Below are 24,849 nucleotides of genomic sequence, written 5' to 3'. Positions count from 1 at the left end.
GTGCTGATTTTTCTTCTGATACCTCTCATAAGAAGTCTTGCACGGGGATATAGGAATATTATCATCACCAGATCAGTAACCTAACGTGCAGTTTAGGCTTGGCATCCGTTCTCAGCTGCAGTTTGGGGGTCATTTGCACAGTCTCTAGGTGCCACAACAAAGTATACAGTTATGGATAACCAACTGAAGTTATCCTAGAAAACTGCAACTTTCTTGGGAAATGTTTTTTTTTTTTTTTTTTTTTTTGGTAACTTCTTTTTTTTTCATGCCCTTTATTGTAAAAGGTTCTTAAAGGGGCATAAGCCCACACATTTTCTTTCATAATTCAGATAAAACAAATTTTCTTTGTTTTCTTGTTATGCTTTGTTGAAAAGCAGGGAGGTTAAGTTAGGAGTGTGCACGTATCTGCAGCATTATACGGCAGCAGGTTTGCAACAGTTGTACAATAGAAAGAGCAGTAGATGGCAGCACTATCTCCTGTTATGTAGTGCTGAAAGGCGTTCACTACCTATCTAGACTACCTATCTTCAACAGAGAATAGCAAGAGAACTAAGCAAATTTGCTAATAGAAGTAAATTGGAAACCTTTTAAAATTGTATTCTCTATCTGAATCATTCATTTCCATTTAATAAGTAATTTATTTAAAGTTTTGAATGTTTATAATGAACATAGTATTTTACATAATTACATATTTCTCCAACATAGGTGTGTCCGGTCCACGGCGTCATCCTTACTTGTGGGATATTCTCTTCCCCAACAGGAAATGGCAAAGAGCCCAGCAAAGCTGGTCACATGATCCCTCCTAGGCTCCGCCTACCCCAGTCATTCTCTTTGCCGTTGTACAGGCAACATCTCCACGGAGATGGCTTAGAGTTTTTTAGTGTTTAACTGTAGTTTTTCATTATTCAATCAAGAGTTTGTTATTTTCAAATAGTGCTGGTACGTACTATTTACTCAGAAACAGAAAAGAGATGAAGAATTCTGTTTGTATGAGGAAAATGATTTTAGCAACCGTAACTAAAATCCATGGCTGTTCCACACAGGACTGTTGAGAGCATTAACTTCAGTTGGGGGAACAGTTTGCAGTCCTTTGCTGCTTGAGGTATGACACATTCTAACAAGACGATGTAATGCTGGAAGCTGTCATTTTCCCTATGGGATCCGGTAAGCCATGTTTATTACGATTGTAAATAAGGGCTTCACAAGGGCTTATTTAGACTGTAGACATTTTTTGGGCTAAATCGATTGATATTAACACTTATTTAGCCTTGAGGAATCATTTATTCTGGGTATTTTGATATAATTATATCGGCAGGCACTATTTTAGACACCTTATTCTTTAGGGGCTTTCCCAAAGCATAGGCAGAGTCTCATTTTCGCGCCGGTGTTGCGCACTTGTTTTTGAGAGGCATGGCATGCAGTCGCATGTGAGAGGAGCTCTGATACTGATAAAAGACTTCTGAAGGCATCATTTGGTATCGTATTCCCCTTGGGTTTGGTTGGGTCTCAGCAAAGCAGATACCAGGGACTGTAAAGGGGTTAAAGCTTAAAACGGCTCCGGTTCCGTTATTTTAAGGGTTAAAGCTTCCAAAATTGGTGTGCAATATTTTCAAGGCTTTAAGACACTGTGGTGAAAGTTTGGTGAATTTTGAACAATTCCTTCATGTTTTTTCGCAATTGCAGTAATAAAGTGGGTTCAGTTTAAAATTTAAAGTGACAGTAACGGTTTTATTTCAAAACGTTTTTTGTACTTTCTTATCAAGTTTATGCCTGTTTAACATGTCTGAACTACCAGATAGACTGTGTTCTGAATGTGGGGAAGCCAGAATTCCTATTCATTTAAATAAATGTGATTTATGTGATAATGACAATGATGCCCAAGATGATTCCTCAAGTGAGGGGAGTAAGCATGGTACTGCATCATTCCCTCCTTCGTCTACACGAGTCTTGCCCACTCAGGAGGCCCCTAGTACATCTAGCGCGCCAATACTCCTTACTATGCAACAATTAACGGCTGTAATGGATAATTCTGTCAAAAACATTTTAGCCAAAATGAACACTTATCAGCGTAAGCGTGGATGCTCTGTTTTAGTTACTGAAGAGCATGACGACGCTGATATTAATATCTCTGAAGGGCCCCTAACCCAATCTGAGGGGGCCAGGGAGGTTTTGTCTGAGGGAGAAATTACTGATTTAGGGAACATTTCTCAGCAGGCTGAATCTGATGTGATTACTTTTAAATTTAAATTGGAACATCTCCGCATTTTGCTTAAGGAGGTATTATCCACTCTGGATGATTGTGAAAATTTGGTCATCCCAGAGAAACTATGTAAAATGGACAAGTTCCTAGAGGTGCCGGGGCTCCCAGAAGCTTTTCCTATACCCAAGCGGGTGGCGGACATTGTTAATAAAGAATGGGAAAGGCCCGGTATTCCTTTCGTCCCTCCCCCCATATTTAAAAAATTGTTTCCTATGGTCGACCCCAGAAAGGACTTATGGCAGTCAGTCCCCAAGGTCGAGGGAGCGGTTTCTACTTTAAACAAACGCACCACTATTCCCATAGAGGATAGTTGTGCTTTCAAAGATCCTATGGATAAAAAATTAGAAGGTTTGCTTAAAAAGATGTTTGTTCAGCAGGGTTACCTTCTACAACCCATTTCATGCATTGTCCCTGTCACTACAGCCGCATATTTCTGGTTTGATGAACTGATTAAGGTGCTCGATAGTGACTCTCCTCCTTATGAGGAGATTATGGACAGAGTCAATGCTCTCAAATTGGCTAATTCTTTCACTCTAGACGCCTCTTTGCAATTGGCTAAGTTAGCGGCTAAGAATTCTGGGTTTGCTATTGTGGCGCGCAGAGCGCTTTGGTTGAAATCTTGGTCGGCTGATGCGTCTTCCAAGAACAAGCTACTAAACATTCCTTTCAAGGGGAAAACGCTGTTTGGTCCTGACTTGAAAGAGATTATCTCTGATATCACTGGGGGTAAGGGCCATGCCCTTCCTCAGGATCGGCCTTTCAAGGCAAAAAATAGACCTAATTTTCGTCCCTTTCGTAAAAACGGACCAGCCCAAGGTGCTACGTCCTCTAAGCAAGAGGGTAATACTTCTCAGGCCAAGCCAGCTTGGAGACCAATGCAAGGCTGGAACAAGGGAAAGCAGGCAAAGAAACCTGCCACTGCTACCAAGACAGCATGAAATATCGGCCCCCGATCCGGGACCGGATCTGGTGGGGGGCAGACTCTCTCTCTTCGCTCAGGCTTGGGCAAGAGATGTTCTGGATCCTTGGGCGCTAGAAATAGTCTCCCAGGGTTATCTTCTGGAATTCAAGGGACTTCCCCCAAGGGGAAGGTTCCACAGGTCTCAGTTGTCTTCAGACCACATAAAAAGACAGGCGTTCTTACATTGTGTAGAAGACCTGTTAAAAATGGGAGTGATTCATCCTGTTCCATTGAGAGAACAAGGGATGGGGTTCTACTCCAATCTGTTCATAGTTCCCAAAAAAGAGGGAACGTTCAGACCAATCCTAGATCTCAAGATCTTAAACAAATTTCTCAAGGTCCCATCTTTCAAGATGGAAACCATTCGAACTATCCTTCCTTCCATCCAGGAAGGTCAATTCATGACCGCGGTGGATTTAAAGGATGCGTATCTACATATTCCTATCCACAAGGAACATCATCGGTTCCTAAGGTTTGCATTCCTGGACAAACATTACCAGTTCGTGGCGCTTCCTTTCGGATTAGCCACTGCTCCAAGGATTTTCACAAAGGTACTAGGGTCCCTTCTAGCTGTGCTAAGACCAAGGGGCATTGCAGTTGTACCTTACCTGGACGACATTCTGATTCAAGCGTCGTCCCTCCCTCGAGCAAAGGCTCACACGGACATCGTCCTGGCCTTTCTCAGATCGCACGGCTGGAAAGTGAACGTGGAAAAGAGTTCTCTATCCCCGTCAACAAGGGTTCCCTTCTTGGGAACAATTATAGACTCCTCAGAAATGAGGATTTTTCTAACAGAGGCCAGAAAGACAAAGCTTCTGGACTCTTGTCGAATACTTCATTCCGTTCCTCTTCCTTCCGTAGCTCAGTGCATGGAAGTGATCGGGTTGATGGTAGCGACAATGGACATAGTTCCTTTTGCGCGCATTCATCTAAGACCATTACAACTGTGCATGCTCAGTCAGTGGAATGGGGACTATACAGACTTGTCTCCAAAGATACAAGTAAATCAGAGGACCAGAGACTCACTCCGTTGGTGGCTGTCCCTGGACAACCTGTCACGAGGGATGACATTCCACAGACCAGAGTGGGTCATTGTCACGACCGACGCCAGTCTGATGGGCTGGGGCGCGGTCTGGGGATCCCTGAAAGCTCAGGGTCTTTGGTCTCGGGAAGAATCTCTTCTACCGATAAATATTCTGGAACTGAGAGCGATATTCAATGCTCTCAAGGCTTGGCCTCAGCTAGCGAGGACCAAGTTCATACGGTTTCAATCAGACAACATGACGACTGTTGCGTACATCAACCATCAGGGGGGAACAAGGAGTTCCCTAGCGATGGAAGAAGTGACCAAGATTATTCTATGGGCGGAGTCTCACTCCTGCCACCTGTCTGCTATCCACATCCCGGGAGTGGAAAATTGGGAAGCGGATTTTCTGAGTCGTCAGACATTGCATCCGGGGGAGTGGGAACTCCATCCGGAAATCTTTGCCCAAGTCACTCAACTTTGGGGCATTCCAGACATGGATCTGATGGCCTCTCGTCAGAACTTCAAAGTTCCTTGCTACGGGTCCAGATCCAGGGATCCCAAGGCGGCTCTAGTGGATGCACTAGTAGCACCTTGGACCTTCAAACTAGCTTATGTGTTCCCGCCGTTTCCTCTCATCCCCAGGCTGGTAGCCAGGATCAATCAGGAGAGGGCGTCGGTGATCTTGATAGCTCCTGCGTGGCCACGCAGGACTTGGTATGCAGATCTGGTGAATATGTCATCGGCTCCACCTTGGAAGCTACCTTTGAGACGAGACCTTCTTGTTCAGGTTCCGTTCGAACATCCGAATCTGGTTTCACTCCAGCTGACTGCTTGGAGATTGAACGCTTGATTTTATCGAAGCGAGGTTTCTCAGATTCTGTTATCGATACTCTTGTTCAGGCCAGAAAGCCTGTAACTAGAAAGATTTACCACAAAATTTGGAAAAAATATATCTGTTGGTGTGAATCTAAAGGATTCCCTTGGGACAAGGTTAAGATTCCTAGGATTCTATCCTTCCTTCAAGAAGGATTGGAAAAAGGATTATCGGCAAGTTCCCTGAAGGGACAGATTTCTGCCTTGTCGGTGTTACTTCACAAAAAACTGGCAGCTGTGCCAGATGTTCAAGCCTTTGTTCAGGCTCTGGTTAGAATCAAGCCTGTTTACAAACCTTTGACTCCTCCTTGGAGTCTCAATCTAGTTCTTTCAGTTCTTCAGGGGGTTCCGTTTGAACCCTTACATTCCGTTGATATTAAGTTATTATCTTGGAAAGTTTTGTTTTTAGTTGCAATTTCTTCTGCTAGAAGAGTTTCAGAATTATCTGCTCTGCAGTGTTCTCCTCCTTATCTGGTGTTCCATGCAGATAAGGTGGTTTTACGTACTAAACCTGGTTTTCTTCCAAAAGTTGTTTCTAACAAAAACATTAACCAGGAGATTATCGTACCTTCTCTGTGTCCGAAACCAGTTTCAAAGAAGGAACGCTTGTTGCACAATTTGGATGTTGTTCGCGCTCTAAAATTCTATTTAGATGCCACAAAGGATTTTAGACAAACATCTTCCCTGTTTGTTGTTTATTCAGGTAAAAGGAGAGGTCAAAAAGCAACTTCTACCTCTCTCTCTTTTTGGATTAAAAGCATCATCAGATTGGCTTACGAGACTGCCGGACGGCAGCCTCCCGAAAGAATCACGGCTCATTCCACTAGGGCTGTGGCTTCCACATGGGCCTTCAAGAACGAGGCTTCTGTTGATCAGATATGTAGGGCAGCGACTTGGTCTTCACTGCACACTTTTACCAAATTTTACAAGTTTGATACTTTTGCTTCTTCTGAGGCTATTTTTGGGAGAAAGGTTTTGCAAGCCGTGGTGCCTTCCATTTAGGTGACCTGATTTGCTCCCTCCCTTCATCCGTGTCCTAAAGCTTTGGTATTGGTTCCCACAAGTAAGGATGACGCCGTGGACCGGACACACCTATGTTGGAGAAAACAGAATTTATGTTTACCTGATAAATTTCTTTCTCCAACGGTGTGTCCGGTCCACGGCCCGCCCTGGTTTTTTAATCAGGTCTGATAATTTATTTTCTTTAACTACAGTCACCACGGTACCATATGGTTTCTCCTATGCTATTATTCCTCCTTAACGTCGGTCGAATGACTGGGGTAGGCGGAGCCTAGGAGGGATCATGTGACCAGCTTTGCTGGGCTCTTTGCCATTTCCTGTTGGGGAAGAGAATATCCCACAAGTAAGGATGACGCCGTGGACCGGACACACCGTTGGAGAAAGAAATTTATCAGGTAAACATAAATTCTGTTTTCTGCTAATAAAGTTGTTTATAGCTGGTGTTGGTGTAACGTGTGACATCTAGCATTTAGTGTACAGGTATACCCCACTTTACAGCGCTTCACTTTAAGGCGGTTTTCACTTTACAGCGGGGCTCCGGTCCCTAACCCGCTGTATGAGCGGGGTATACCTGTACTGTGTATCTTGCATGTAGTTTTGACAACATAAAACTGAAATGTAATATAATTAGATCCTTATACTGATACTTTGTAGCACTAAAGGGCTGTTTTCCCTTTTTCTTGTCTTTCAGACCGTGAGGACCAATCAATACTTTGCACGTAAGTTAACATTCATGTTTACAAAGCAGTATATATATTCTCAGCATTTTTGTTTTATATTCATCTCTTTAGAAACAATATCTAAAGTGGAAGAGCCATGTGTATATAATGCAGAATATAGATGGCCCTGCCTTGTTTGTTCACAATATGCCTGTAAACACCGCTACATCTAGTGTTTATCGCTTCACTTCGGGGCAGATCTTGCTGACGTGTATAGAATGTGTGGGTCTGTCTGCCCCATAAGGACTGAATTGACTGAATTAAGCAGATGTGCCATACACATACCAGTGTGCTGAAGATGTCCAGTGTGCAGCTGCCAGGGTGGGCTCAGAGCTAAAGAATTTTATCCTGCCACTGCTTCACAAGTAAAATAACTTAGAGCTGAGATAATGTGTCAGGAGAAGAAATTCTATCTATTCAAAGGGGGTTTTAACTCTTAACCAGCCTGATGTCTGTAAATGCGCATTTACTAAGTTTAAAGGTTTTTCCTTAATAAAAACATTTATTTCATAATATGGCGAGAGTCCACAAACCATTACATGTCAGATTAGACCCCAGTCCAATAGGAGGAGGCATAAACACCCAACATAACGGATTTTAATTTCTCCCACTTTCCCATAACCTCGCAGTCATTTTTTTACCTCCATTAAGGAGTGAAGTGAATTCCCGAAATACAGAGTTTCATGACGTTTCTCATGAACGATTTGAGACCCATTTTCTCCTCAGAGAAACTACAAATGAGGGCAGAATGGTAGGCAGGAGTTCAACCCAGGCAGTGGTTCTCTTCTCCCAATGCGGAGATGCCACCACTCTCCCAGGTGAAATGTGGGCATCGCCGCTAATCCACTGGTTAGTGTGCCATTTCCTTCTTAATACAGGGAGAATCCACAGCTGCATTCCTTACTTGTGGGAAATACTGAACCTGGCCACCAAGAGGAGGCAAAGACACCCCAGCCAAATGCTTAAATACCTCCCCCACTTCCCTCATCCCCCAGTCATTTTTTGCCTTTCGTCACAGGAGGTTGGCAGAGAAGTGTCAGAAGTTCATTTGGAAGGGTATCTACCCTTCGATATGGGACTGGAGTTTTAAGTACTCTTGTCAGCCTCTCAGTGAGAGCATTGATGAAAGTTAGTCTGGAGATGCAGGGAGAGTCTTTTTGTGTGACCTTCCAGACTCCTATAAACAGCTCCTAAGTAATCAGCGTTGACGAGTTTCGCTGCCTGCTTTTCTTGACTCAAGTCCATGTCAGAAGCAATGCTACAGTCTGTCACACTTGAAGGACCGTGTTTCTGCTCCACGGCATAGATTCTGTTATGATCGTTTCATTTTTTATACATAAATATTAACGCTAGAAGACCGGGTCACAGTTAGCTTCCTTTATCTTTATGGAATCAAAGGTTAATATCTCCTGAGGGCGATCATTGAACAGTGGGGGTGTTAATCATAATTGTTTGTGATTTATGCTGCTTCTATGTGTAAGATGTTTTAGGCTCATAGGCTGATATGGAACATACAGGTTGTTTTTACTTTGGGAGTTGCACAGTTTTATTAGACTTAGCACACTTTTCCTGCATTGCGCACCGTGTGACCGGGAGTGGTCACGGTTTCCATTTCCTATTCCTGATTGTGTGACTATGGACAGGAGCGAGTTTCTCTACACTGTCTGGGTCATAGGAGATGGTGACTGCCCCAGCCATTGGGGATATAGGTGCCAGTTGTTTTCTTCTATAAGGTACGACGAGTCCACGGATTCATCCTTTACTTGTGGGATATTATCCTCCTGCTAACAGGAAGGGGCAAAGAGCACCACAGCAGAGCTGTCTATATAGCTCCTCCCTTAGCTCCACCCCGCAGTCATTCTCTTTGCCTACTCTAAGTACTAGGAAGGGTAAAGTGAAAGAGGTGATAAAATATTAGTTTTTAATTTCTTCAAGCAAGAGTTTTTTGTTTTAAATGGTACCGGTGTGTACTATTTACTCTCAGGCAGCAGATGGATGATATGGCCGCAATTATGAATACTACCCTCACAGAGGTTTTATCTAAGCTGCCTGGGTTGCAGGGGAAGCGCAGTAGGTCTGGTGTGAGAGCAAATGCTGAGTCCTCGGACGCTTTATTAGCCATATCCGATGTACCCTCACAATCTTCTGAGTTGGGGGTGAGGGATTTGCCGTCTGAGGGAGAGATTTCTGATTCAGGAAAGATGTTCCCTCAGACAGACTCAGATATGACCGCTTTTAAATTTAAACTAGAACACCTCCGCTTGTTGCTCAGGGAGGTTTTAGCGTCTCTGGATGATTGTGACCCTATTGTAGTTCCAGAGAAATTGTGTAAAATGGACAGATTTCTAGAGGTTCCTGCCTACACTGATGTTTTTCCGGTCCCTAAGAGGATTTCGGACATTGTTACTAAGGAGTGGGATAGATCAGGTATTCCGTTCGCTCCCCCTCCTACTTTTAAGAAAATGTTTCCCATATCAGACACCATGCGGGACTCATGGCAGACGGTCCCTAAGGTGGAGGGAGCTATTTCTACCCTGGCTAAGCGTACAACTATACCTATTGAGGACAGTTGTGCTTTCAAAGATCCTATGGATAAAAAATTAGAGGGTCTCCTGAAGAAAATATTTGTTCATCAGGGTTTTCTCCTCCAGCCTATAGCGTGCATTGTTCCTGTAACTACTGCAGCTGCTTTTTGGTTCGAGGCTCTGGAGGAGGCTCTTCAGGTTGAGACCCCATTAGATAATATTCTGGATAGAATTAGGGCTCTCAAACTAGCTAATTCTTTCATTACAGATGCCGCTTTTCAACTGGCTAAATTAGCGGCAAAGAATTCAGGTTTCGCCATTTTAGCGCATAGAGCGTTATGGCTTAAGTCCTGGTCTGCTGATGTGTCATTAAAATCTAAGCTTTTAGCCATCCCATTCAGGGGTAAGACCCTATACGGGCCTGAACTCAAAGAGATCATTTCAGACATCACTGGAGGGAAAGGCCATGCCCTTCCTCAGGATAAGACAAATAAGATGAGGACCAAACAGAATAATTTTCATTCCTTTCGAATCTTCAAAGGTGGTCCCTCTGCTTCTTCCCCTGCTGCAAAGCAAAAGGGGAATTTTGCCCAATCCAAGTCAGTCTGGAGACCTAACCAGACTTGGAACAAAGGTAAACAGGCCAAGAAGCCCGCTGCTGCCACCCAGACAGCATGAAGAGGTATCCCCCGATCCGGGACCAGATCTAGTAGGGGGCAGACTTTCTCTCTTTGCTCAGGCTTGGGCAAGAGACGTTCAGGACTCCTGGGCTTTAGAAATCGTAACCCAGGGGTATCTTCTAGATTTCAAAGATTCTCCTCCAAGGGGCAGATTCCATCTTTCTCAATTGTCTGTAAACCAGACAAAAACAGAGGTGTTCTTACGCTGTGTAGAAGACCTATATACCATGGGAGTGATCTGCCAGTTCCGAAAACAGAACAGGGGCAGGGGTTCTACTCCAATCTGTTTGTGGTTCCCAAAAAAGAGGGAACCTTCAGACCAATTTTAGATTTCAAGATCCTAAACAAATTCCTCAGAGTCCCAAGATGGAGACCATTCGGACTATTTTACCAATGATCCAGGAGGGTCAATATATGACCACCGTGGACTTAAAGGATGCGTATCTACACATCCCTATCCACAAAGATCATCACCAGTTCCTCAGGTTCGCCTTTCTGGACAAGCATTACCAGTTTGTGGCTCTTCCCTTCGAGTTGGCCACAGCTCCCAGAATTTTCACAAAGGTGCTAGGGTCCCTTCTGGCGGTTCTAAGGCCGCGGGGCATAGCTGTGGCGCCTTATCTGGACGATATCTTATTTCAGGCGTCGACTTACCAACTAGCCAAATCTCACACGGACATCGTGTTGGCTTTTCTAAGATCTCACAGGTGGAAGGTGAACGTAAAAAAGAGTTCACTTATCCCTCTCAGAGTTCCATTCCTGGGAACTCTGATAGATTCGTGGACATGAAAATTTTTCTGACGGAGGTCAGGAAATCAAAGATTTTAACCACCTGCCGAGCTCTTCATTCCATTCCTCGACCATCAGTGGCTCGGTGTATGGAGGTAATCGGTCTAATGGTAGCGGCAATGGACATAGTTCCGTTTGCTCGCTTGCATCTCAGACCACTGCAACTATGCATGCTCAAACAGTGGAATGGGGATTATGCAGATGTATTGCCTCAGATAAATCTGGATTAAGAGACCAGAGACTCTTCTTTTGTGGTTGTCACAGGATCATCTGTCCCAGGGAATGTGTTTCCGCAGGCCAGCATGGGTCATAGTGACAACGGACGCCAGCCTATTGGGCTGGGGTGCAGTCTGGAATTCCCTGAAAGCATAGGGTTTGTGGACTCAGGAGGAAGCTCTCCTCCCGATAAATTTTCTAGAACTGAGAGCGATTTTCAACGCGCTTCAGGTGTGGCCTCAGCTGGCTTTTGCCAGATTCATAAGATTCCAGTCGGGCAATATCACGACTGTAGCATATATCAATCATCAGGGGGAACAGAGTTCTCTAGCGATGATAGAGGTTACCAAAATAATTCGATGGGCAGAGACTCACTCGTGCCATCTATCAGCAATCTATATCCCAGGAGTGGAGATCTGGGAAGAGGATTTTCTAAGTCGTCAGACTTTTCATCCGGGGGAGTGGGAACTCCATCCGGAGGTGTTTGCACAATTGATTCAGCAATGGGGCACACAAGAATTGGATCTGATGGCATCTCGTTAGAACACCAAACTTCCTTGTTACGAGTCCAGGTCAAGGGATCCTCAGGCAGTACTGATAGATGCTCTAGCAGTACCCTGGTCGTTCAACCTGGCTTATGTGTTTCCACCATTTCCTCTCCTTCCTCGTCTGATTGCCAGAATCAAACAGGAGAGAGCCTCAGTGATTTTGATAGCACCTGCGTGGCCACGCAGGACTTGGTATGCAGACCTGGTGGACATGTCATCTCTTCCACCATGGACTCTGCCACTGAGACAGGACCTTCTGATTCAAGGTCCGTTCCAGCATCCAAATCTAGATTCTCTGCGGCTGACTGCTTGGAGATTGAACGCTTGATTTTATCCAAGCGAGGGTTCTCTGAGTCGGTCATAGATACCTTGATTCAGGCTCGAAAGCCTGTCACTAGGAAAATTTATCATAAGATATGGCGTAAATATCTTTATCGGTGCGAATTCAAAAGGCTACTCATTGAGTAAGATCAGGATTCCTAGGATTTTGTCCTTTCTCCAAGAAGGATTGGAGAAGGGGCTATCAGCGAGTTCCGTAAAGCGACCGATATCTGCTTTATCAATTCTACTGCACAAGCGTCTGGCAGATGTTCCAGACGTTCAGTCGTTCTGTCAGGCTTTAGTTAGAATCAAGCCTGTGTTTAAACCTGTTGCTCCGCAATGGAGTTTGAATTTAGTTCTTAAAGTTCTTCAAGGGGTTCCGTTTGAACCTATGCATTCCATAGATATTAAAGGGACAGTCTACACCAGAATTTTTATTGTTTTAAAAGATAAATAATCCCTTTATTACCCATTTTCCAGTTTTGCATAACCAACACAGTTATAATAATATACTTTTAACCTCTGTGATTATCTTGTATCTAAGCCTCTGCAAACTGCCCCTTTTTTCAGTTATTTTGACAGACTTGCAGTCTAGCCAATCAGTGCCTGCTCCCAGATAACTTCTCGTGCACGAGAACAGTGTTATCTATATGAAATACGTGAGCTAACACCCTCTAGTGGTGGAAAACTGTTAAAATGCAATCTGGAAGAGGTGGGCTTCAAGGTCTAAGAAATTAGCATATGAACATGCTAGGTTAAGCTTTCAACTAAGAATACCAAGAGAACAAAGCAAAATTGGCGATAAAAGTAAATTGGAAAATTGTTAAAAATTATATGCTCTATCTGAATCATGAAAGTTTATTTTGGCCTAGACTGTCCCTTTAAGCTTCTATCTTGGAAAGTTCTGTTTTTAGTTGCTATCTCTTCGGCTCTAATTTCGAGTTTCTGAACTATCTGGATTGCAATGCGACTCGCCTTATCTGGTTTTCCATGCTGATAAGGTGGTTTTGCGTACCAAACCTGGATTCATTCCTAAGGTTGTTACTAATAGGAATATGAATCAGGAAATTGTTGTTCCTTCTCTTTGTCCTAATCCTTCCTCTAAGAAGGAGCGTCTGTTGCACAACTTGGACGTGGTTCGTGCTTTGAAGTTTTACTCGCAAGCAACCAAAGATTTCCATCAAACATCTTCTTTGTTTGTTGCCTGTTCTGGAAAACTTAGAAGTCAAAAAGCTACGGCTACCTCTCTTTCTTTTTGGCTGAAAAGCATCATCCGTTTGGCATATGAGACTGCTAGACAGCAGCCTCCTGAAAGGATTACAGCTCACTCTACTAGAGCAGTGGCTTCCACATGGGCTTTTAAAAATTATGCTTCTGTTGAACAGATTTGTAAGGCTGCGACTTAGTCTTCCCTTCATACCTTTTACAAATTTTACAAATTTTATACTTTTGCTTCTTCGGAGGCTATTTTTGGGAGAAAAGTTCTTCAAGCAGTGGTGCCTTCTGTTTAACCATCTGTCTTGTCTCTCCCGTTCATCCGTGTCCTGTAGCTTTGGTATTGTATCCCACAAGTAAAGGATGAATCCGTGGACTCGTCGTATCTTATAGAAGAAAAGTAAATTTATGCTTACCTGATAAATTAATTTCTTCTATGGTACGAGTCCACGGCTCGCCCTGTCATTTTAAGACAGATTATATTTCTCTTGTTAAGTGTGTTCAGTCCACGGGTCATCCATTACTTATGGGATATATTCTCCTCCCCAACAGGAAGTTGCAAGAGGATCACCCAAGCAGAGCTGCTATATAGCTCCTCCCCTCACATGTCATATCCAGTCATTCTCTTGCAACCCTCAACAAAGAAGGAGGTCGCGGGAGGAGTTGGAGTTTTTACTTAATTTTTCTTCAATCAAAAATTTGTTATTTTAAATGGCACCGGAGTGTGCAGTTTTTCTATCTCAGGCAGTATTTGGAAGAAGAAACTGCCTGCGTTTTCTATGATCTTAGCAGGCGTAACTAAGATCCACTGGCTGTTCTCGACATTCTGAGGAGTGGGGTAACTTCAGAAAATGGGAATAGCATGCGGGGTCCACCGCAAATGAGGTATGTGCAGTACAATATTTTCTGGGAATGGAATTGACTAAGAAAATACTGCTGTTACCCGTATGATGTAAGTACAGCCTTAAATGCAGTAGTAATGACTGGTATCAGGCTGATAAATGTATGCACAGTAGAGTTATTTTCTAGGGACTAGAATTTGACTGTTAAAATACTGTTAATACTGAAATAATGCTTAAGCCTTATCTGCAGTGGTAGCGACTGGTTGCAGGCTTAGTAATAACTTTGCATGACATTTAAAGAAGTTTATTTTTAAAACGTTTACTGGCATGTTATTCGTTTTGTGAGGTACTTTGGTGATAAATCCTTTGGGCATGAATTTTTTTCCACATGGCGAACGTATATTTCTGCATAGAAACCGTTATATCAGGTCTCCCACCGTTGTAAATGAGCGGGAGGGGCCTCTTTTTAGCGCCTTGTTGCGCACTTAAAATTCTAGCACAGTCTTCCTGCTTCTTCCTCCTTGATCCAGGACGTCTCTAGAGAGCTCAGGGGTCTTCAAAATTCGTTTTTTGAGGGAGGTAATCAGTCACAGCAGACCTGTGACAATGTGTTAGACTGTGATAAAAACGTTTAATATTAATTTGATATCCGTTTTTTTGGGTACTGAGGGGTTAATCATCCGGTTGCTAATGGGTGCAATCCTCTGCTAATTAATACGTTTAAAGAATTGACTATAACTGAATTATTTTTTAGTTACTCAACTGTGTTTTTTAAAAGCGCTGCAGAGTTTTTTATATTGCTTGCAAACTTATTGAAAGTATTTTCCAAGCTTGCTAGCTTCATTGCTAGTCTGTTTAAACATGTCTGATACAGAGGAATCTCCTTGTTCATTATGTTTATAAGCCGTTGTGGAGCCCAATAGAAATATGTATACCAATTGTATTGATGTTACTTTGAAAAATCAATCGGTACCGCTTAAAAAATTATCACCAGACAACGAGGGGGCAGTTATGCCGTCTAACTCTCCTCACGTGTCAGTACCTTCGTCTCCCGCTCGGGAGGTGCGTGAGATTGAGGCGCCAAGTACATCAAGGCCCTTACAAATCACTTTACATGATATGGCTAATGTTATGAAAGAAGTATTATACAATATGCCAGAGTTAAGAGGCAAGCGCGACAGTTCTGGGTTAAGGACAGAGCGCGCCAATGACACGAGAGCCATGTCTGATACTGCGTCACAATTTGCAGAACATGAGGACGGAGAGCTTCATTCTGTGGGTGACGGTTCTGATTCGGGGAGACCGGATTCAGAAATTTCAAATTTTAAATTTAAGCTTGAGAACCTCCGCGTGTTGCTAGGGGAGGTGTTAGCGGCTCTGAATGATTGTGACACGGTGGCAATCACAGAGAAATTATGTAAGCTGGATAAATACTACGCGGTGCCGGTGTGTACTGACGTTTTTCCTATACCAAAGAGACTTACAGAGATTATTAGTAAGGAGTGGGATAGACCCGGTGTGCCTTTTTCCCCTCCTCCGATATTTAGAAAAATGTTCCCTATAGACGCCACCACACGAGACTTATGGCAGACGGTCCCTAAGGTGGAGGGAGCAGTTTCTACTTTAGCCAAGCGTACCACTATCCCGGTGGAGGATAGCTGTGCTTTCTCAGATCCAATGGATAAAAAATTAGAGGGTTATCTTAAGAAAATGTTTATTCAACATGGTTTTATATTACAGCCTCTTGCATGCATTGCGCCTGTCACTGCTGCAGCGGCATTCTGGTTTGAGTCTCTGGAAGAGGCAATTCGCACAGCACCATTGGATGAGTCTTTGAGCAAGATTAGAACCCTTAAGCTGGCTAATGCGTTTGTTTCGGATGCCGTAGTGCATTTAACCAAACTTACGGCTAAAAATTCTGGATTCGCCATACAGGCGCGCAGAGCGCTTTGGCTTAAATCCTGGTCAGCAGATGTAACTTCTAAGTCTAAACTACTAAACATTCCTTTCAAAGGGCAGACCTTATTCGGGCCCGGCTTGAAGGAAATTATTGCTGACATTACTGGAGGTAAGGGCCACACCCTTCCTCAGGACAGGGCCAAATCGAAGGCCAAACAGTCTAATTTCTTTCATGTAATTAGCAAGAGTCCATGAGCTAGTGACGTATGGGATATACATTCCTACCAGGAGGGGCAAAGTTTCCCAAACCTCAAAATGCCTATAAATACACCCCTCACCACACCCACAATTCAGTTTTACAAACTTTGCATCCTATGGAGGTGGTGAAGTAAGTTTGTGCTAGATTCTACGTTGATATGCGCTCCGCAGCAAGTTGGAGCCCGGTTTTCCTCTCAGCGTGCAGTGAATGTCAGAGGGATGTGAGGAGAGTATTGCCTATTTGAATGCAGTGATCTCCTTCTACGGGGTCTATTTCATAGGTTCTCTGTTATCGGTCGTAGAGATTCATCTCTTACCTCCCTTTTCAGATCGACGATATACTCTTATTTATATACCATTACCTCTGCTGATTTTCGTTTCAGTACTGGTTTGGCTTTCTACAAACGTGTAGATGAGTGTCCTGGGGTAAGTAAATCTTATTTACTGTGACACTCTAAGCTATGGTTGGGCACTTTATTTATAAAGTTCTAAATATATGTATTCAAACATTTATTTGCCTTGACTCAGAATGTTCAACATTCCTTATTTTCAGACAGTCAGTTTCATATTTGGGATAATGCGTTTGAATCAATCATTTTTTCTTACCTTAAAAATTTGACTTTTTTTCCCTGTGGGCTGTTAGGCTCGCGGGGGCTGAAAATGCTTCATTTTATTGCGTCATTCTTGGCGCGGACTTTTTTGGCGCAAAAAATCTTTTCTGTTTCCGGCGTCATACGTGTCGCCGGAAGTTGCGTCATTTTTTGACGTCCTTTTCCGCCAAAAATGTCGGCGTTCCGGATGTGGCGTCATTTTTTGCGCCAAAAAGCATTTAGGCGCCAAACAATGTGGGCGGATTATTTGGCGCCAAAAAATATGGGCGTCGCTTTTGTCTCCACATTATTTCAGTCTGATTTTTTCTTTGCTTCTGGTTACTAGAAGCTTGTTTATTGGCATTTTTTCCCATTCCTGAAACTGTCATTTAAGGAATTTGATCAATTTTGCTTTATATGTTGTTTTTTCTCTTACATATTGCAAGATGTCTCACGTTGCATCTGAGTCAGAAGATACTTCAGGAAAATCGCTGTCTAGTGCTGGAACTACCAAAGCTAAGTGTATCTGCTGTAAACTTTTGGTAGCTATTCCTCCGGCTGTTGTTTGTATTAATTGTCATGACAAACTTGTTAAAGCAGATAATATTTCCTTTAGTAATGTACCATTGCCTGTTGCAGTTCCCTCAACATCTAAGGTGCAGAATGTTCCTGATAACATAAGAGATTTTGTTTCTGAATCTATCAAGAAGGCTATGTCTGTTATTTCTCCTTCTAGTAAACATAAAAAATCTTTTAAAACTTCTCTCTCTACAGATGAATTTTTAAATGAACATCATCATTCTGATGACTCTTCTGGTTCAGAGGATTCTGTCTCAGAGATTGATGCTGATAAATCTTCATATTTATTTAAAATGGAATTTATTCGTTCTTTACTTAAAGAAGTACTAATTGCTTTAGAAATAGGGGATTCTGGTCCTCTTGATACTAATTCTAAACGTTTAGATAAGGTGTTTAAATCTCCTGTGGTTATTCCAGAAGTTTTTTCTGTTCCTAATGCTATTTCTGAAGTAATTTCCAGAGAATGGGATAAATTGGGTAATTCATTTACTCCTTCTAAACGTTTTAAGCAATTATATCCTGTGCCGTCTGACAGATTAGAATTTTGGGACAAAATCCCTAAAGTTGATGGGGCTATTTCTACCCTTGCTAAACGTACTACTATTCCTACGTCAGATGGTACTTCGTTTAAAGATCCTTTAGATAGGAAAATTGAATCCTTTCTAAGAAAAGCTTATCTGTGTTCAGGTAGTCTTCTTAGACCTGCTATATCTTTGGCTGATGTTGCTGCAGCTTCAACTTTTTGGTTGGAGACTTTAGCGCAACAAGTAACAGATCATGATTCTCATAATATTATTATTCTTCTTCAGCATGCTAATAATTTTATCTGTGATGCCATTTTTGATATTATCAGAGTTGATGTCAGGTTTATGTCTCTAGCTATTTTAGCTAGAAGAGCTTTATGGCTTAAAACTTGGAATGCTGATATGGCTTCTAAATCAACTCTACTTTCCATTTCTTTCCAGGGTAACAAATTATTTGGTTCTCAGTTGGATTCCATTATCTCAACTGTTACTGGTGGGAAAGGAACTTTTTTACCACAGGATAAAAAATCTAAGGGTAAAAACAGGGCTAATAATCGTTTTCTTTCCTTTCGTTTCAACAAAGAACAAAAGCCTAATCCTTCATCCTCAGGAGCAGTTTCAGTTTGGAAACCATCTCCAGTCTGGAATAAATCCAAGCCTTCTAGAAAGGCAAAGCCTGCTTCTAAGTCCACATGAAGGTGCGGCCCTCATTCCAGCTCAGCTGGTAGGGGGCAGGTTACGTTTTTTCAAAGAAATTTGGATCAATTCTGTTCACAATCTTTGGATTCAGAACATTGTTTCAGAAGGGTACAGAATTGGTTTCAAGATGAGACCTCCTGCAAAGAGATTTTTTCTTTCCCGTGTCCCAGTAAATCCAGTGAAAGCTCAAGCATTTCTGAATTGTGTTTCAGATCTAGAGTTGGCTGGAGTAATTATGCCAGTTCCAGTTCTGGAACAGGGGATGGGGTTTTATTCAAATCTCTTCATTGTACCAAAGAAGGAGAATTCCTTCAGACCAGTTCTGGATCTAAAAATATTGAATCGTTATGTAAGGATACCAACGTTCAAAATGGTAACTGTAAGGACTATCTTGCCTTTTGTTCAGCAAGGGCATTATATGTCCACAATAGATTTACAGGATGCTTATCTGCATATTCCGATTCATCCAGATCATTATCAGTTCCTGAGATTCTCTTTTCTGGACAAGCATTACCAGTTTGTGGCTCTGCCGTTTGGCCTAGCTACAGCTCCAAGAATTTTTACAAAAGTTCTCGGTGCCCTTCTGTCTGTAATCAGAGAACAGGGTATTGTGGTATTTCCTTATTTGGACGATATCTTGGTACTTGCTCAGTCTTTACATTTAGCAGAATCTCATACGAATCGACTTGTGTTGTTTCTTCAAGATCATGGTTGGAGGATCAATTTACCAAAAAGTTCATTGATTCCTCAGACAAGGGTAACTTTTCTGGGTTTCCAGATAGATTCAGTGTCCATGACTCTGTCTTTAACAGACAAGAGACGTCTAAAATTGATTTCAGCTTGTCTCAATCATTCCCTTCGGTAGCCTTATGCATGGAAATTCTAGGTCTTATGACTGCTGCATCGGACGCGATCCCCTTTGCTCGTTTTCACATGCAACCTCTTCAGCTCTGTATGCTGAATCAATGGTGCAGGGATTACACAAAGATATCTCAATTAATATCTTTAAAACCGATTGTACGACACTCTCTAACGTGGTGGACAGATCACCATCGTTTAATTCAGGGGGCTTCTTTTGTGCTTCCGACCTGGACTGTAATTTCAACAGATGCAAGTCTCACAGGTTGGGGAGCTGTGTGGGGATCTCTGACGGCACAAGGAGTTTGGGAATCTCAGGAGGTGAGATTACCGATCAATATTTTGGAACTCCGTGCAATTTTCAGAGCTCTTCAGTCTTGGCCTCTTCTGAAGAGAGAATTGTTCATTTGTTTTCAGACAGACAATGTCACAACTGTGGCATACATCAATCATCAAGGAGGGACTCAGTCCTCTGGCTATGAAAGAAGTATCTCGAATTCTGGTTTGGGCGGAATCCAGCTCCTGTCTAATCTCTGCGGTTCATATCCCAGGTATAGACAATTGGGAAGCGGATTATCTCAGTCGCCAAACGTTACATCCGGGCGAATGGTCTCTTCACCCAGAGGTATTTCTTCAGATTGTTCAAATGTGGGGACTTCCAGAAATAGATCTGATGGCCTCTCATCTAAACAAGAAACTTCCCAGGTATCTGTCCAGATCCAGGGATCCTCAAGCGGAAGCAGTGGATGCATTGTCACTTCCTTGGAAGTATCATCCTGCCTATATCTTTCCGCCTCTAGTTCTTCTTCCAAGAGTAATCTCCAAGATTCTGAAGGAATGCTCGTTTGTTCTGCTGGTCGCTCCGGCATGGCCTCACAGGTTTTGGTATGCGGATCTTGTCCGGATGGCCTCTTGCCATCCGTGGACTCTTCCGCTACGACCAGACCTTCTGTCGCAAGGTCCTTTTTTCCATCAGGATCTCAAATCCTTAAATTTAAAGGTATGGAGATTGAACGCTTGATTCTTAGTCAAAGAGGTTTCTCTGACTCTGTGATTAATACTATGTTACAGGCTCGTAAATCTGTATCCAGAGAGATATATTATAGAGTCTGGAAGACTTATATTTCTTGGTGTCTTTCTCATCATTTTTCTTGGCATTCTTTTAGAATTCAAAGAATTTTACAGTTTCTTCAGGATGGTTTAGATAAAGGTTTGTCAGCAAGTTCCTTGAAAGGACAAATCTCTGCTCTTTCTGTTCTTTTTCACAGAAAGATTGCTAATCTTCCTGATATTCATTGTTTTGTACAAGCTTTGGTTCGTATAAAACCTTCATTAAGTCAATTTCTCCTCCTTGGAGTTTGAATTTGGTTCTAGGGGCTCTTCAAGCTCCTCCGTTTGAACCTATGCATTCATTGGACATTAAATTACTTTCTTGGAAAGTTTTGTTCCTTTTGGCAATCTCTTCTGCCAGAAGAGTTTCTGAATTATCTGCTCTTTCTTGTGAGTCTCCTTTTCTGATTTTTCATCAGGATAAGGCAGTGTTGCGAACTTCTTTTGAATTTTTACCTAAAGTTGTGAATTCCAAAAACATTAGTAGAGAAATTGTGGTTCCTTCATTATGTCCTAATCCTAAGAATTCTAAGGAGAAATCGTTACATTCTTTGGATGTTGTTAGAGCTTTGAAATATTATGTTGAAGCTACTAAGTCTTTCCGAAAGACTTCTAGTTTATTTGTTATCTTTTCCGGTTCTAGAAAAGGCCAGAAAGCTTCTGCCAATTCTTTGGCATCTTGGTTGAAATCTTTAATTCATCTTGCCTATGTTGAGTCGGGTAAAACTCCGCCTCAAAGGATTACAGCTCATTCTACTAGGTCAGTTTCTACTTCCTGGGCGTTTAGGAATGAAGCTTCGATTGATCAGATTTGCAAAGCAGCAACTTGGTCCTCTTTGCATACTTTTACTAAATTCTACCATTTTGATGTATTTTCTTCTTCTGAAGCAGTTTTTGGTAGAAAAGTACTTCAGGCAGCGGTTTCAGTTTGAATCTTCTGCTTATGTTTTTCATTAAACTTTATTTTGGGTGTGGATTATTTTCAGCAGGAATTGGCTGTCTTTATTTTATCCCTCCCTCTCTAGTGACTCTTGCGTGGAAAGATCCACATCTTGGGTAATCATTATCCCATACGTCACTAGCTCATGGACTCTTGCTAATTACATGAAAGAAAACATAATTTATGTAAGAACTTACCTGATAAATTCATTTCTTTCATATTAGCAAGAGTCCAAGAGGCCCACCCTTTTTTGTGGTGGTTATGATTTTTGTATAAAGCACAATTATTCCAATTCCTTATTTTATATGCTTTCGCACTTTTTTATCACCCCACTTCTTGGCTATTCGTTAAACTGAATTGTGGGTGTGGTGAGGGGTGTATTTATAGGCATTTTGAGGTTTGGGAAACTTTGCCCCTCCTGGTAGGAACGTATATCCCATACGTCACTAGCTCATGGACTCTTGCTAATATGAAAGAAATGAATTTATCAGGTAAGTTCTTACATAAATTATGTTTTTCGTGCCTTTCGTAATTTCAAGGCAGGAGCAGCATCAACTTCCTCCGCTCCAAAACAGGAAGGAACTACTGCTCGTTACAGGGTTACAGACAGGGTTGGAAAGGCAACCAGTCATGGAACAAGGGCAAGCAGGCCAGAAAGCCTACTTCCGCCCCTAAGACAGCATGAAGTCAGGGCCCCCTTTCCGGAGACGGATCTAGTGGGGGGCAGACTCTCTTCGCCCAGGCTTGGGCAAGAGATGTACAGGATCCCTGGACGTTGGAGATTATATCTCAGGGATACCTTCTGGATTTCAAAACTTCTCCTCCACAAGGGAGGTTTCATCTGTCAAGGTTATCAACAAACCTAGTAAAGAAAGAGGCATTTCTACAATGTGTACAAGACCTCTTAGTGATGGGAGTGATCCACCCAGTTCCGCGGACGGAACAGGGGCAAGGGTTTTATTCAAATCTGTTTGTGGTTCCCAAGAAAGAGGGAACCTTCAGACCAATCTTAGATTTAAAAATCTTAAACAAATTCCTAAGGGTTCCATCGTTCAAGATGGAAACCATTCGGTCCATCCTACCCATGATCCAAGAGGGTCAATATATGACCACAGTGGATTTAAAGGATGCCTATCTTCACATACCAATTCACAAAGATCATTATCGGTACCTAAGGTTTGCCTTTCTAGACAGGCATTACCAGTTTGTAGCGCTTCCCTTCGGGTTAGCTACGGCCCCGAGAATTTTTACAAAGGTTCTAGGCTCTCTTCTGGCGGTACTAAGACCACGAGGCATAGCGGTGGCTCCATACCTAGACGACATTCTGATACAGGCGTCAAGTTTTCAAAATGCAAAGTTTCATACAGAGATAGTTCTAGCATTTCTGAGGTCGCATGGGTGGAAAGTGAACGTGGAAAAGAGTTCTCTGTTACCACTCACAAGGGTCCCTTTTCTAGGGACTCTTATAGATTCTGTAGAGATGAAGATTTCCCTGACGGAGTCCAGGTTATCAAAGCTTCTCAATGCTTGCCGTGTCCTTCACTCTATTCCAAGCCCATCAGTAGCTCAGTGCATGGAAGTGATCGGCTTAATGGTCGCGGCAATGGACATAGTGCCATTTGCGCGCCTACATCTCAGACCGCTGCAACTATGCATGCTAAGTCAATGGAACGGGGATTTCTCAGATCTGTCCCCTTTGCTAAATTTGGACCAGGAGACCAGAGATTCTCTTCTCTGGTGGTTATCACGGGTTCATCTGTCCAAAGGAATGTCCTTTCGCAGACCAGATTGGACGATTGTAACAACAGATGCCAGCCTACTAGGCTGGGGAGCAGTCTGGAACTCCCTGAAGGCTCAGGGATCGTGGACTCAGGAGGAGAAACTCCTCCCAATAAACATTCTAGAATTAAGGGCAATATTCAATGCTCTTCTAGCTTGGCCTCAGTTGGCAACACTGAGGTTCATCAGATGTCAGTCGGACAACATCACGACTGTGGCTTACATCAACCATCAAGGGGGAACCAGGAGTTCCCTAGCGATGTTGGAAGTCTCGAAGTTAATTCGCTGGGCAGAGTCTCACTCTTGCCACCTGTCAGCGATCTACATCCCAGGCGTGGAGAACTGGGAGGCGGATTTTTTAAGTCGCCAGACTTTTCATCTGGGGGAGTGGGAACTTCACCCGGAGGTATTTGCCCAACTAATTCTTCGTTGGGGCAAACCGGATCTGGATCTCATGGCATCTCGCCAGAACGCCAAGCTTCCTTGTTACGGATCCAGGTCCAGGGACCCGGGAGCGGTGCTGGTAGATGCACTAGCAGCCCCTTGGGTTTTCAACATAGCTTATGTGTTTCCCCCGTTTCCGTTACTGCCTCGACTGATTGCCAGGATCAAACAGGAGAGAGCATCGGTGATTCTGATAGCGCCTGCGTGGCCACACAGGACCTGGTATGCAGACCTAGTGGACATGTCGTCCTGTCCACCATGGTCTCTACCCCTGAGGCAGGACCTTCTAATTCAGGGTCCTTTCAACCATCCAAACCTAATTTCTCTGAGGCTGACTGCTTGGAAATTGAACGCTTGATTCTATCAAAGCATGGGTTTTCGGATTCGGTTATTGATACATTAATACAGGCTCGGAAACCTGTTACCAGAAAAATTTACCACAAGATATGGCGTAAATATTTATATTGGTGTGAATCCAAGAGTTACTCATGGAGTAAGGTTAGGATTCCTAGGATATTGTCTTTTCTACAAGAGGGTTTAGAAAAGGGCTTATCCGCTAGTTCACTAAAGGGACAGATTTCTGCTCTGTCTATTCTTTTACACAAGCGTCTGGCAGAGAATCCAGACGTCCAGGCTTTTTGTCAGGCTTTGGCTAGGATTAAACCTGTGTTTAAAGCTGTTGCTCCTCCGTGGAGCTTAAACTTGGTTCTTAAAGTTCTCCAGGGTGTTCCGTTTGAACCCCTTCATTCCATTGATATTAAGCTTTTATCTTGGAAAGTTCTGTTTTTGATGGCTATTTCCTCGGCTCGAAGAGTTTCTGAGTTATCTGCCTTACATTGTGATTCTCCTTATCTGATCTTTCATTCAGACAAGGTAGTCCTGCGTACTAAACCTGGGTTTTTACCTAAGGTTGTTTCTAACAAGAATATCAATCAAGAGATTGTTGTTCCATCCTTATGTCCTAATCCTTCTTCAAAGAAGGAACGTCTTTTGCATAATCTAGACGTGGTCCGTGCTCTGAAGTTCTACTTACAGGCAACTAAAGATTTTCGACAAACTTCTTCTCTGTTTGTCGTTTACTCTGGACAGAGGAGAGGTCAAAGGGCTTCGGCTACCTCTCTCTCTTTTTGGCTTTGTAGCATAATACGCTTAGCTTATGAGACTGCTGGACAG

At 42.8% G+C, this 24,849-nt stretch overlaps 1 protein-coding gene across 1 annotated transcript in view; it reads left to right on the top strand.

Annotated features, from left to right (window-relative positions):
- MYH10 (myosin heavy chain 10) overlaps positions 1 to 24,849 on the top strand; it is a gene marked incomplete in the record, with an annotated part of 607,379 nt that overhangs the window by 236,130 nt on the left and 346,400 nt on the right. Inside the window, 1 exon segment of the mRNA XM_053709890.1 lies at positions 6,833 to 6,860. Within this exon segment, the coding sequence (XP_053565865.1) occupies positions 6,833 to 6,860 (28 nt within the window).

The sequence above is a fragment of the Bombina bombina genome, chromosome 1 (assembly GCF_027579735.1).
Source record: "Bombina bombina isolate aBomBom1 chromosome 1, aBomBom1.pri, whole genome shotgun sequence".
Lineage (NCBI taxonomy): Eukaryota > Metazoa > Chordata > Amphibia > Anura > Bombinatoridae > Bombina > Bombina bombina.
This window is presented reverse-complemented; position numbering and strand designations above follow the sequence as displayed.